The following is a 15211-nucleotide window of genomic DNA, read 5'->3' on the forward strand; positions in this document are numbered from 1 at the left end:
TGGCCCCCGACTGAGCCTGGGTTCTCCCAATTTTTTTTTTTTTCTCCATTAGGTCACCTGATGGAGTTTTTCGGGTTCATTGCCACTGTTGCCTTTGGCTTGCTCAGTTGGGGATATTTGGGGATATTTAATTTAATTAATCAATCAACGATACTATTGATCAGCATTACCAAACGTGGACATTCCACTAGAAACAAACATTGATGTATTGTTTTAATTTAATACTGTGAAGCTGCTTTGATACAACCTATGTTGTGAAAAGCGCTATATAAATAAACTTGACTTGACTTGACTTGACAACGCCGGAAGAAAGAGAAGATGTTCAAACATCATGTCGATTTTTAAATCCAAATACTTTGCTGGAAAGGACGTTGCTCGCCTGTGTTGCGAGATCACGTCGCCGAGGTCACCACTTGTAAGCTCGCGCTCAATCGGCCCAAAACCGGCATCCGACCAGCGCGGAAGGTCTTTACTGTCCTTTTCTCAAGGCAAAGTATTTTTTGATTAAATGCAATACATTTGAATATGTATTCTCTTGTTATTTCATCTGACTCCATGAATGAAAGGGTTTTAATGATATCTTTGGATCATTAATTGTGAGCGAATGTTTGACTATTCCTTTTAACTCTTTAATGAAAATAATGTCAATGTCAGTTAGAATAATCAAATGTAACAATTTATTATGTCAGGTAAATGTATCATGCCAATTTCATAATCAATTCAAAGATAATCGATACAAAACATCAAATGCTCTGGAATAAAGAGAAAAGATGCAACCCAACATTAAGAAATACATGAGGCTGAGAGGTCTCACTCTCAGCCTCACGGGCTAATCTGAAATACAGAAAGGCCCCAAACCCTTTGCTACATTTCATTATATAGTCAGGACCTTTTTCACTTGGAAACATGTACTAACAAAAGAAATTTGCATTCAGAGGTTACACCTTTTGGGGGTGTGTGACTATTTGTCAGGAGATCACATTCTATTGTATGTCAGTTATCTTTAAACTCTTAAAAACCTTATTACCTTGTGTTTTACTTATTTGGAAATGAGACATTTGTACCAGTCACACTGTGACGTTTTAAATGATATCAAACATGAAAAATACTCTGTGATAATCATTCACATTAAACTATACATTTTCTTGGGTGAATTCAGGTGACCTGAGGGGGAGAGAGGGGGAGTGGGGAAGAGGGGGAGAGAGGGGGAGTGGGGAAGAGGGGGAGAGATGTGTTCTGAGGTGAGACTTTGCCTCTCACATGGTGAGTTCAAATGGTAATTTCCAGAGAGGTCCTTTGTCCTCTCTCAGGGTCTGGTTGCTCTTCAAACAGACTGTCCGGCATTTCCTAATTTCTCAATTCTTACAATGTCCATATAAAATCTCTGAAAATTATTTTCCAATACCTTGTTGAATCAATGCCACAAAGAATTAAGGCATTTCTGAACAGTGTTAATTTCGTTGATGAATAATTTTCGTCATAGCTGTCAACAAGAAATATTTTCACTGAGATAACAAAATAAAAACCTGTTTATGATGACAAAAACTATAACTATAAATCTATTGGCCTCTTTGTTACCGAATAAAAAAGAGACAAAAATGCTAAGGAGGGACGATTTTTGAAAACATTCAATCACAATTAATTTCTTTGCGTAAAATTTTTCATGCTAGTCAAGTCTGTAGCCAGGGGAAGTCTAAGCCTTTTCCACCCTTACACTCGCACTGCCTATGCATGTTTCTCTCAGTTCTCTGGTCTGAACTTTGGACCACATGCAATGCAAACCAATCAGATCTCAAGGTGCTGCCCAAAATGCTGCTATCTGAAAACAGAAAAAGTATGTTTTTAAACTCACACGGCTCTATCTGTCTGGCCTGTCAATAGATTAAAAATGTATAAAAATAGATAGAAATTTTGTATCCCTGTAAAGATGCTTTGAAACAATCTGTATTATATAAAGCGCTATATAAATAGAGGTGACCCTTGCATGAGGGCTCGTGCTCATCAGAGATGTAGTGATTTTACTTTTGCCCCACCCAGGAACGCACCCAATGTAGTGACTGGTACTCACGTCACTGCTAACGTTGTGATTTTTGGATCACACGTCACTTAAGGTGTGGTTATGAGTACATAAGATGCCCCCCCCCCCCCCCCTTTTTTTTTTTTTTTTTAGTTTGAGGCAACAGTCAAAGTCTTTTACCTTGGCCCTATGAGAATACTCCAAATAGGGGGCTTTTCATTCATCTAGAATTAATGTAAACTGGTCAGCTGATTTATCTGAAAGATTGGTGAGATCGTTAACTTGTAGAGCCTCTTGCTGTATTATCAGCACATGGAAGACACAAGTGTAATCAAATGTATTTAACAAAAGATAAACAAGAATAACGAACACAACATACTAAATGAATACCATGAATTACAAAGGAATAAAGTGCATAAGATTAATGGTGATTAAGTTGAGTGTGCATGGCTATGGAAGAGTTACTTTATCCTATGGAAAGATAAACTATTGTTTCTCTGAACTAATAAGGTGAAGAACCTTATTATGCATCAAACTAATAAATGAAAGGTTATTTGCTATTAACTATCATCAGCTATATTACCTCTAATGTAAATTAGAAAATCATATACTGATAATATGCAACAACTTTCTCTGGAAAGCGGTTTGGTAAAGTGATACCAAAAAGCCTTGAACATGAAGATCTGTGGGATGCTGATCTTCTGGAGCACCAAAGGGTCCTAAAATCTGAAACACACAGATGAGGTCCTGAAGTTAGGTCCTTAACAATCTGGAACTCTCAAACGAAGGAAACTTGAAGTAAAGGTTTGCTCTCCTGAGATTAACCTTGTTGCAAATGTCTGTTTGTCTTCTGCCTCTCTGAGACCCAGAACGTGGTTGATCTGTTACAACCTTGCAGGCTGGGAGAATGTCATTAATGTGTCTTAACTTTCACCTGGCCACCAGTTATTTTCTTCTCAGCTTTAAACTGTTATTAGATGTAGTAGTTGGTGGTATTATCGAGTTGACATATTTTGCTTCCTTTTTTCAGGTTTTTGGCAGAGTTTCATGAGGACTTCTTTCCAGAGTCTGCATATGTGTCTGCAACTGAAGCCCATTACAGCATGAAGCAACCACGCTCAGTCTTCTAAAAATCCCTTGGGGAGTTTATTCTGTATTGTGTTCGCCTGAACTTCTGGTCCACCCCTGATACTGAATGTTGAGCCTTTTTTCTTTCTACTTGCAAATCCTAACAATTTCCCTGGAGTGTTTCCTCTGATCCATTTTTACCTGTTCAGGTGATTTATGGCAAAGCTTTCTTGACAATCTTTTTCTTTCTTTTTTTTTCTTTTCTTATAAAGCATTTTGAATTCAGTCTCACAAAAATGACGAAACATTTTCTTGTTTCATAGATTTTAATGATATATGAAGCCACCAGTACCTCTAAAACTGAACAATTGACTAATTTGCCTTAGTCTTCCTTATTTTGCTGCAGCTGTCTTCTATCTTGTGCTTTACCTCTCCTCCCTGCTTAAAAAAGCAACTTTACAAAAGCAGCATAAGATGTTTATTACATTTCTCCATTTTTGCTACACATAATTGTTGTAGTAACGTTGTTTTAAATTATATATAATTCTTTGAATTATGAACTCGAATGACAACAATGCAATTATCGGTGATCACACTCAAAATGATTTGATATTTTCTTTATGTAAATTAATCTGTATAAAGTTCTTATTATTAAAAGTTTTCATCTCTTTTGTGTGAAAATAGGATAAGGCTGGGTTTAAACAATATAGAGGGTTTTTCTTTTCATTTATTAATAAGTTCATTATTCCCATGTTTCCTCTTTCTGTGTATTTGTTTTTCCATGGTGTCTTATAGATTATCTGTCAACGTCACTTGATTGTGCTTAATTTCTCAGTTTATTAACCAATACATTTAAAAGACCTCTAAACTAGTCGTTGTAATTTTTTTTTAAAAACACTGCTTTGTTGCTGTTTTCACTAGTACGGAAGCCCTGAAACGCAACGTTAAAAAAAAAAAATCTAGTATTTCGAGAATAAAGTCGAAACATTTCGAGAATACAGTCGAAACATTTCGAGAATACAGTCGAAACATTTCGAGAATACAGTCGAAACATTTCGAGAATACAGTCTTCCGTAGAAGCTGCGTGTGTGTGCATTATAATGACACGCGTATACTGGCGCAGAGGGCATGTTTCCAATTCTGAATTTTGTGTGTGTGTGTGTGTGTCTGTGTCTGCGTAAAGAAATGCGCTTGTGAAGTCGAACTGCCTCGGACATGAATCTACACAAAATAGTAGCTTTTTACTTTTATCTGGGCTTTCAACAAAAAGAAAATTCGACAGGTGCCAATCTACCAACATGCATTATGTCGTGGAAATTACTTTCACAACTTTAAATAATAATTGAAAGACAGCTGGAAATTTCAAAAGTTATAAAGATCTTTATTTCTTGCAAGAAATTGGCTGTTCACACATCAGTCAGAGTCTGATATGAGAAGGCCCTGACTTCTCCTTTTTGCCAAGCTTATATACCCTTAACACATCCTGGTCTGTCTCAAAAGATCGCCTTGGTTTACCTTAAAAGGCAACACGTCTTGTTCGAGATCTCTTCTAACATAAATTCTATCTAGACAGAACAATATCAAGTCTGCAAAAGTTTCCTGGAAATTAGCTGCTGCTCGATTTCACACATTTTGCCTATCTCTATTTTCATCAAAGCTGCGCACATACTTTTCACACTTGAAGTACACAATAGGTCACTTTGAGTACTCATAGTCTCTTTGCTACCCAGAACATTTTGCCCCTGCAAGCCTATATGATTATATTTCTTTAAATGCTTATAAGTACAAATACATGTTCAACATTAACACAAGTTGCACACATCTGAAAGTAAAAAACACGTCTAAATGTAAAATTTCCATTACAATCCACCCCATGTTCATTCAAAGAACATACACACAATTTGACATTTACTTCTCCTATAATCATAGTAATTTACAACAGGTAAATTTCCCCCATGGTCATTTCATTTCTTAGTCAAACTCATGTTCGCTCTCGTTCTCGTATACCTCATCTTCAGGCACTGTAACCTCAACTTCATCTTCTTCCCAACATTCTAATTCTAGCAATCTAATTCTATTTTCAGAAAAAAACTGATGGACATAACATGTCCTGCCTCTATTTGTTGGCAATGCGGAATAATTCATAATGGATCCATTGATCCAGATCATTAAATCTGTAACTTCATTCTGAATTAAAAAACTTTTTAGAATTTTGCTTTGAGCAAATATTCTATTTCACTGAAATGTCTTAACTGTTTAGATTCATTTTAGTTTTTAAATTGAACATTTCAACTGTGTTAAATTCAAATTCAAAAGTGTTACATTGTTCTTGGTCTAGGTTTTAACTTTGTGCCCCCTACATAATTTTTTTTCTCAACAAAACAAGTCCATATTTCATTTCTGGAAGCCGGCTAAATAAGCAAGTACTGTTACTGTATTCCTAGATAGACTAGACCTGCAGTCACCTATCAGATATCAAATACAGAAATTAGACAATACATGAAAGGAACATTTCAATAATCACACTGGTAACTTCTTTAACTAATAATAATCCAGAAATTAAATATGTTTCCCAAAATCAATCTCCTTTTGAAAGTTTTTTTTTTTTTTTTTTTTTGCTATTTTAACAAATGGAAACACCTAAAAAACATTTAATTTAGTCATTCATTCATCGCTATAGAAGTTTACCCTATTATCTATTCGGACCTAGTCCAGCAAAGTTACTTATCCTCTCTTATTAGAGAACAATTATTACCACTATTAATTTTTTTTTTTTTTTTTTTTTTTTAGCATCTATGATATCTGAATTAGGGTTCTAAACCCCTCAAGTTTCTTCAAACAATAGTCCCTAGATTATTAATTATCTTTACAGTAATGTACCTATTTAGAGTCCTATACTCTACAGAATTAAGATATTTTCCTCTTCTTAATTTACGTGTACCTGAAATGTTCAAATTAATTAGTAATTTTTCAAATCATGAGATCTATATCAATTCTCAGTCGTACAGTTTGATTGAACTGAATAAAACATCAATTAACATCACACACAATTAATTATTACACTAAGCTAAAACCATTAGTTGGTTCACATCTTCCTCCAGATGTGTTGATCATCTCGTTGCCCCATGGACGTTCCATCTTCACCAGGGTGATTCTTTGCGAATCGTCGCAATGGGCTTCCCACGCCGGCAAGGGAGGAAAGTTACCAGCACTTCCTTTGTCCCTCACTTGACGCTTTGCGTTGTCGTTGGTGTCGGCGTTTGGGGTTGCTGAGGCTGGTTGGTGTAGTTTAAGTCGAGATCCTTGGATGGAGGTGTCACACACTGCAACCTTGCTGATAGTTGCAAGATTTTTCCTCAGAACACAACCGCACTCCACTGGACCATGTTTGTGGAGTGAACCACAAGAACAATCTGTGAATGGAGACCTTAAGTATTTTTGTTAGTGACAACATCATTTAACTCATCTGCTTGTCTGGCCGGTCATCCTTTTTGATGAGACCTGTAAAATTTCATGTTAAACAGTAACAAGACAATATTTTATACATTTGAAACAGAATCAGTTATGTTGGCTGAGATCCATCATGACATCCTGTAAAAGTCAAAAGTTAAATATGGGGTAGACAGGGCAAGCTTGCTTGCTCTCTGCCTTCCCAAAGTTATACGCTGCGCGTGTGTGATATTGTTTATTTCTGCCACAACAATAACCCATACCACAATAGTTAGCCAAATTCATCCATGGTTGTTATTTTATTGGGAATATTTTCTTCCCTGTTGGGTCATATTTTATCTGTTTAGATACAGCTGTTTTGATTGACATCATTTATGTCTCTGAACACCATAATTCACACACTCACTTTCACACACTCCACACACCCCTCTCTGGCCAGAGATTCATTCATTCATTCATTCATTCATTCATTCATTCTTGTCTGCCTTAGCAGTTTATGAACTGAATGGGGAACATATATTAGGAGTGGAATACCACCAAATATGAACGGTAACAAAGTTTGACGACGACAGAAACTACTGAACGTAGACACACTGTGGCATTCCCCTTGCGACAGTGTCTGAACGTTAGGATATAAATTTTCAATTGTCCGATGCAGTCACCATGTGATTGAGTTTACACAGTGGATGTAAACCTAACTTTTCAAAACAAATAGATTAAACACTTTTAAATAGAAATCGTATAGACCTACAATTGCAGTTGAGAGAATCCGTTTTAATTTCTCAAATGCAATTTGTCATTCTTTGCACAATTTAAATTTTTCAAACTTTTTGTTGTTGCTCTTCCAGGGATGACGGGATACAAATTCTAGACGCCTTCATATAGAAAGTATAATATTTAAAACACGTGCAATTCATATAGTACTATTTATTCATCACTTTAAGAGCACTTGTTGCTCGGTTTTATATATCTCATCTACATACATAATTAAAGTCTAACTCATAAAAGTTTATTTATGACTCAAAATTTCCTAATTATCACAGAATGCATATTCCTACTATTATGATTTATAATTTTATCAATTTCTTCATTGTACTATCACACATAACTTCAACAGTTCTGATTCCCTTAATATTTTTTCTTAGTGACTGTTTGTAAAACCCTGTGCTCTCAGATTGCCACACATTTTTGTCAGTGGTTGGCCACCAATCTTTTAGTGATTCACATTGTTTCACAAAAAGCCCCAATTCTCTCCACTCTGCAGTCAGTGGTTTAGCTAAAGAGATGTGAGGGACGGCCCCCTCCACATCATACAGTGATGCTTGGCTATCAGTCAATTCAACCTTCACAGCACACCATTTATCTGACCAAACTAACTCTGAGGTTTTCAGTTCCTCAATCTCTAGTTCAGACCATTTTTCAGCAAAAATTTAATCTGGCTCACTGCTAACATGACATGTGCAATGCAAATCACTTTCTTCCATGAAATCATGGTCAGGAGGCATCCTATTTGTGTCTTTGTTTTGCAGACCACACTGAGGAGTGCTCCATTCAAAAACATATAATGTTTCAGTTGGCATTCGCACCATACTCATATCAGCAGTGAGGCCACTGTCATCACAATACAAGTTCAGCTTTAGTTTACACATCAAATCTCTTCCCAGAAGATTACAAGGAGTTCGTCACTCCACTGTCAATTTAGAACTTAATTTTCTTTCCCTCGACACTAATGCCAATCATTTGTAATTTTGCAAATGCTTTATACATTTGTTCAGTGTCAGCAAGCAAATTTTCTTCATTGCAAGAAACAGCAAGCACATTTTCTTCATTGCAAGGAGCAGAAAAAGAGATAAGATTAGACATATTTACCACCTGGGAGTCAGACCCTTCACCGTCGCTCCCCTCCCCCTCCTTCTTTCAATCTCCTTGTGGCTCTGGTGGCTGTTGGAATCCTCTCTTCTTTGGAGGATCCGGACAGTCATTTCTCCAGTGTCCTTTTCGCCCACAATTATAACAAGCTTCAGGGTCCATTGCGGGTTGGTCACCCATTCCACGTCCTCTTCCTCCTCTGCCTCGTCCTCTTCTGCCACCTCTTCCTCCTCCTCTTGAGTAATTTTCCATCATCAACCCTCCCATCTTCAGCAGAGCCAGTTGAGTGTTTTTGTCAGTCTTTTTCTGTTTGTTCTTGGCTTGGTCTCTCAGCAGCTTTTGTTGATGCGTTGCGTGTCATCGAATTTCTTCCAGCCGCGCTTGGTGGTACCCCACACAAGACGTTTTGACCTTTTTCCCTATTTCAGGGTCCAGACCGTCCAGAAAAACAGTTTTCAGATACTTATCTTTGATTGTCTGGCCTTTGCTTCTCTTTGGGTTGGTGAACATTTACTAATTTTGGAGATGGAGGAGTGTAGTCTGGAAGACCAGAGGGCAGGGTGATTGAACCTAGCAGGCTTCGATATGGGTGTTTTGGTGGTCTTGCTTGCAGACTCGTTCCCTCTTCTTCTTTGCCTTTTCAGGATCTTGACCTCCCATTGCTCCTGGTTGTCTTTGTGGTTCGTGGAGGGCCACTGCTGGTGGTGGTTGGTAGGGGGAGTAGGGAGCCGGACAGCGGTCGTCCTCAGCCAGGCGGGTTTTCATGCATCTCATTTCCTCGGAAGAATTAGAAACAGAGTTTAGTAAAGTTTTTCTGGCTTCCTCTGCCTTTGTCTCTCTACTATTTGCACTCTCTAATGGTGCTAATGCTGCATTTATCTGTCTTCTTTGTCTGGTAATTGCCTCATTTAACTATACATCTACAATTCAACCATCAAAGTCATAAGTCATAATTATCTTTTTCTGTATATTTTTGGACTTGCTTTTTGTCCAATTTTCCTTTGTCTTTTGCAGATGGCTTACACTCAGACATTAAACACACATTAAATCCGTACAATATTATTAACTGTGGTATCCTATGATGCCACCCCGTTCCATTTTTCTTGGTCATGGAACAATAATTCCCTTTTGAGAAATCCACTGTCTCCAACTCTTTATCATTAACATTACCCATTTTTGCACTAATTTTACTCAACAGTATTTATATTTGCGTATTTAAATTCCTCCCCTGCGTGGTCACCACGCACTATATTTACTGTGTTAATTCTTCCCCCCAGCGTGGCCACCACGCCTGCCTAAATCCGTCAATTTAGGACTTTCAAAATGCCCACATCCGTCGATGCTAGGTCTTTTTCCCAAACAAGTGCCTTCTTAAATGTTCGAAAATTACTATCAGGCTTATTTCAAACAGCACCTTGTCTGGACGTTTGAGAAATTACTATCAGGCTTATTCTCAAACTCTGGCCCTTCTGGGAAAACAATTAACACATGGCATTTGAGAAATTACTATCAGGCTTATTCTCAAACCCTGTTTGGAAATTACTTTCAGGCTTATTCCAAACTCCTGACCCTTTTAGGAAAAATATTCAATACGCAAATAATTTTCTTATTTACTCACGTAAATAATTTTCCCTCACCGTGCTTTTGCAGCTTGGTTCTTTTATTCGGGATCGCGTCCACCTAGGCCTGCCGTGGTGTCCACAATTCTCCCGTCCCTTGCATTTTTAGCGTTGGGGTATCGGAGCCAGAGACTTCTTGTCTTTGGGATGTTCAATCAATTGCTTCGTCCACGGAGGTCATCAGCTTTGCGAATCCCATCCTCGTCGCCATTTGTCGTGGAAATTACTTTCACAACTTTAAATAATAATTGAAAGACAGCTGGAAATTTCAAAAGTTATAAAGATCTTTATTTCTTGCAAGAAATTGGCTGTTCACACATCAGTCAGAGTCTGATATGAGAAGGCCCTGACTTCTCCTTTTTGCCAAGCTTATATACCCTTAACACATCCTGGTCTGTCTCAAAAGATCGCCTTGGTTTACCTTAAAAGGCAACACGTCTTGTTCGAGATCTCTTCTAACATAAATTCTATCTAGACAGAACAATATCAAGTCTGCAAAAGTTTCCTGGAAATTAGCTGCTGCTCGATTTCACACATTTTGCCTATCTCTATTTTCATCAAAGCTGCGCACATACTTTTCACACTTGAAGTACACAATAGGTCACTTTGAGTACTCATAGTCTCTTTGCTACCCCTGCAAGCCTATATGATTATATTTCTTCTTATATTTCTTTAAATGCTTATAAGTACAAATACATGTTCAACATTAACACAAGTTGCACACATCTGAAAGTAAAAAACACGTCTAAATGTAAAATTTCCATTACAATTACTATGGCGTTGCCACTCCGCCGGAGTAGGTTCACAATCTGGTCGAAACTTTATGTGGCAGTGTTTTTGATGCGTTTTCGTGCTCGTCTATAATAGGCAACACTATCTGGGTCGAGAACACTTAACAGTAACCGCACTGTCTCCTTCACCGTAAATACGTTCTGGATACATTTTAAGTGCATCATTCTGTATCCAATCATTTGGCCGGATCCCATGATTTCCTCAAATATAATAACCACTGGTGGTGGTTGAGGAGAGATACCCTGAAATTATTGTAAAGCGCTTTTAAGTGTAGGCCTAGAGTAGACATATAAACGCTATATAAATGCCTCATTCATGCATTCATTCATTCATTCATGAAGCTGGATATCTTGATCCAGTCTGAAAAGTGTTTTCGCCGGTAGGCTAAAGTCTATTCCGGCGCAGTATATTTTATAACGTCCTATAGCCTAATGCCATGTTGGTAGACCTGTAGAATTTCCTTTTGTTGAAAGCCCAGATAAAAGTAAAAAGCTATTATTTTGTGTAGATCCAGTTTACACACACACACACACACGCACGCGCACGCACACGCATGAAAGCCTGTGCGGCAATGTGAATTAACGGCAAGCACACAAGCAACTTCTACGGAAGACTTTATTCTCAAAATATTTCGACTTTAATCTCGAAATATTTCGATTTTAATCTCGAAATGCTAGATTTTTTTTTTTTTTTACACATTTATTATTATTTTTTTTTTACATTGCGGATTAGGGCTTCCATACACTGGCATTAATTTCAAACCTTGAAAATCCCACAGGTAAACTATTTGTATAATCACTAGTGTCTGTAAATTTTATGTACAAATATCTCTAAAGATAATGGAAAAGCGTAGCTCCAAACACTAGTCCAAACCAGATGAATTAACAAACTTGTTGCGGAGCGTAGATACAAGGTAACTCAAAATAGGCCAAATTTATTATCCAGAGGCCACAAATAAAGTGCAAAAGGTGTAAGGTGAGCAAAACGTTTTTGAGTTCAACCCTTCATCAGTGGCATGTTTTTCCAAGCATACCCAGAGGAAAAATGTATTGCTCAGTGGTTGCTTTTACTAAGCTCAGAAGACTTAGTTGTGATTCTCATGTATCTCTCATTTTAGTATCAGCAACATTTCAGATGTTTCTCCTAAAATCCCTTAGGAGAAATAAAAAGACACAAATGAGACATGTATATGCAATGAGACATATATGACATGTAAGAAATATTTGAGAGAAAAAGTCTCAAAATTGAGATTGTGGTAGAAGAAACATAGAACAACTTTTTGTCTTGCCATATTTTGTTGCTCAGAGGTTGCTCTTTTTAACTCTTTTTAACCTTTTAAAAATGTTTTAGTGTTTATCAGAGGGGTCCAAGACCCTAGGACTTTTGTCGCACTTGAACCACGAATCCACACAAAAAATAAAATAAAAAATGAATGGATTTGAGTTTTGTGGTTGAAATTTAAAAAAGTAACAAATCCTTCCCTCACGGGTCAATTTGACCCCTTAGGAATGAATGAAATTCGAGGAATGCTTCAGTACACATAGAAAAAAACGAAAAATGCTAAAACTTTACCAAAAAAATATTTTATGTCTACATGTGTATCTGAATGCATACTAAATGAACAGACTTTAGGACCCAGCGGAACAGCTAATTTGCTCCATTTAGAGCTATAAGGCCATCTAGTGGCTAGAGTCATGAAATTTCATGTTATATTATTTTTTCTCCAGAAGAGGTCGGTAAAGACACCCAGTGTAATATATTTTGAGCTGAATTAAAAGGGTTATGCATGAAATTGTGTTATTTTGAATTTAAGTTAAAAGAATGTGAGGAATATGCTTAAATTACCATTTATTTATTATTTATTAATCAAATCTAGTAATTTAAAGGTAAATAAAATAAAAAATAACAAAAAATCTCCCAAAAGAACTGCATTATAAAATAGAAAAAATATCTTAATGAAATAAAATAAGCTTTCTGGACAAAAAAAAAAAAAGTATAATTTAAGGGAAAAGATGTGTTGCAAAACGTGAGGGAAGGACGAGGGTTAAGCTCAGGAAACTTTCTCAAAAGTTTCTCAAATATTTCTCATTTTAGTATCAACAGTGTCTCAAATATTTCTCCTAAAATTGCTTAGGAGAAATAAGTAGACACAAATGAGACATGAGAAATATTTGAGAGACAAGAAGTTAAAACTGAGAATGTGGTAGAAGAAACATACAACATCTCTTTAGTCTAACTGTTGTCTCTTTCAAGACTCCATTATAGGAATTTTATTGCTCAGAAGTTGAAAGAATTAAATAAATAAAAATATTCCTAATATTGTAAATACTGAAACTATAATTTAAAAACCATTATACATTTAAGAATATTAAGGCTTACTAGTTAGATGTTTTCTTCAATGCCCAGCATTGTATATGCAGCACATTTTCTAAACACACCAGAAAATATATTTGTCTCCTTTTGCTAAAGAAACTGGATCACTCCAGTTGTCTACTTTAAAGATTCAGAAGAAACCTCAACAACATCACACATTGTGCTCATATTTTTCACCTTACCTAGAGTGGTCTCACATTTGTCTCCTCTAAAGATTCAGAAAAGGGTGATGATCTCAACAACTTTACAAATAAAATGTCTCATTAAAAACCATATAATGTGTAAGGGATAATGTACATCCAGCCGGTTGTTATCTCAGAATAAACCTTAAATATAATAATTATGGAGATAAGAGATATATCGATTTCAGATTAAACTTGAAGACTAAAATTTCATCTTTTAATATTGTTTTATTATTAAATATTATGTATCTGTATTATTATTCTTTATTAATATTCATAATCAGTTGTATTATCTTATAGAGTTATGAGTTTATGTGTGTATGACAGTCTGAGTGCATGAGAGACTATAGATAGCATGGGTGCATGTAAAGATCATATGTCAGAGACAGAGACAGACAGAAGGGTGTATACTATACATGTGTTCAACTGATGCAGATAGTTTCTTAATATGGAAGTGAATTGTGCCATGTGTTCGTATGACATATACGTTCCAACAACACAGAATTTGTTACCATGAATGGAAGTCATTCAGTGATGTATATAAGCTCTATCTTACTGTACCACCTCAGAGAAACTAAGAGATGTGAGAGAAGAGAAACTAAGAGATGTGAGGGAAGAGAAACACGAGAACGCATAGACCTGGCATGAATGTAACATCTTCTGAAAGTTTCTCTCCTGACATATAAGAATAAAATTCGTCTTGGCAAGATAACTGGTGTCCAGCCCTGTGACTCTAATAATAAGGGGAAAGACTAAATTTAAATCAACAATTGGCGTTTCACGAACCGGATAGAAGTCATCATCAGGCCTTTGTTTGATCATTCCAGGTAAGACCTTATTTTATTCTAAATAATTATAAGTCTGCCTGATGATTAAACATAGACTGAAACTTCTTAAAAGAACTGTGCTATTTTAAATTACCAGTTGTGTTGCCAATCAATATATGTCAGCTATAATAATAAAAGGGAAAAATGGAATTCAATTAAGTAATTTAATTTAATTTGGAATTTAAGTTCCTCTGAAGAGTAAACCTCTAGGGTATTTGATATGCTGGGATAGAGATAGATCTTTTTTAGAAAGAAGACTATCTAGTCAAAAATTCGAGAAATTAGCTGTAAGACGGTTAAGCTAGAAAATATTTGAGGATACTTGATTAATAGGAGTGGTTAAGTGTGGCGAGTTCCCAGAGAAAGGGGTAAAGATAGTCTCTAAAACATTAACGCTGGAATTAATACAAGTATGAAAAGGCAGCAAGACTTGATTGACAGGAGTAGTTAAGTGTGACGAGCACCATAGAAAGGGTTAAAAATAAGCTCTAAGGACATTAACACTGGAGTCATACAGGTATGTGCCGATGTAACTAGATAAGATCGCAGGCATTTCTGATTTTGACCGTAAAACTGTTCAAATATTTGAGTTTACTATTCTGAGCAAGCTTAAAGGAAAAAGTAAGAAAGAAAGAAAAAAAAAATTATCTGAGGTAAACTAAATAAATAAATAAATAAATAAATAAAAAAGAAATTTAAAGATAACTGAAAATATAAGGGTTAACCTTGTTCATAACTTTTTATAGTTCTTATAGTGGTTAGAGAGAGGGAGAGAGAGAGCAAGGGTAGCAGTTTCCCCCTCCTGAGAATTCACTCTACACACACACACACACACACACACACACACACACACACACACACACACACACACACAGACAGTGTGAAGCAGCCCCATTTTTCGCCCTTTGAGTAACCAGAGCAGGTGGAAAGGGAGAGAAGCAGAGGGCCTCCCCCGGAATTTACACACGCACATACATACACATACACACACACACACACACACACACACACACA

General features: G+C 36.4%; 1 protein-coding gene across 2 annotated transcripts in view; it reads left to right on the top strand.

Annotated features, from left to right (window-relative positions):
• Positions 1-3964, top strand: part of LOC307154085 (MSL complex subunit 3-like) — a 266037-nt gene extending 262073 nt beyond the window's left edge. For both annotated transcript variants that reach the window (XM_079898864.1, XM_079898865.1), the window contains one exon: positions 3048-3964. In XM_079898864.1, coding sequence (XP_079754990.1) covers positions 3048-3147 — 100 coding nt within the window. In that variant the 3' untranslated portion in view covers positions 3148-3964. The remainder of the gene's footprint in view (positions 1-3047) is intronic.
• Positions 3965-15211: the final 11247 nt, after the last annotated feature.

The sequence above is a fragment of the Squalius cephalus genome, assembly GCF_949319135.1.
Source record: "Squalius cephalus genome assembly, contig: scaffold_45, whole genome shotgun sequence".
In the NCBI taxonomy this organism is placed as follows: domain Eukaryota; kingdom Metazoa; phylum Chordata; class Actinopteri; order Cypriniformes; family Leuciscidae; genus Squalius; species Squalius cephalus.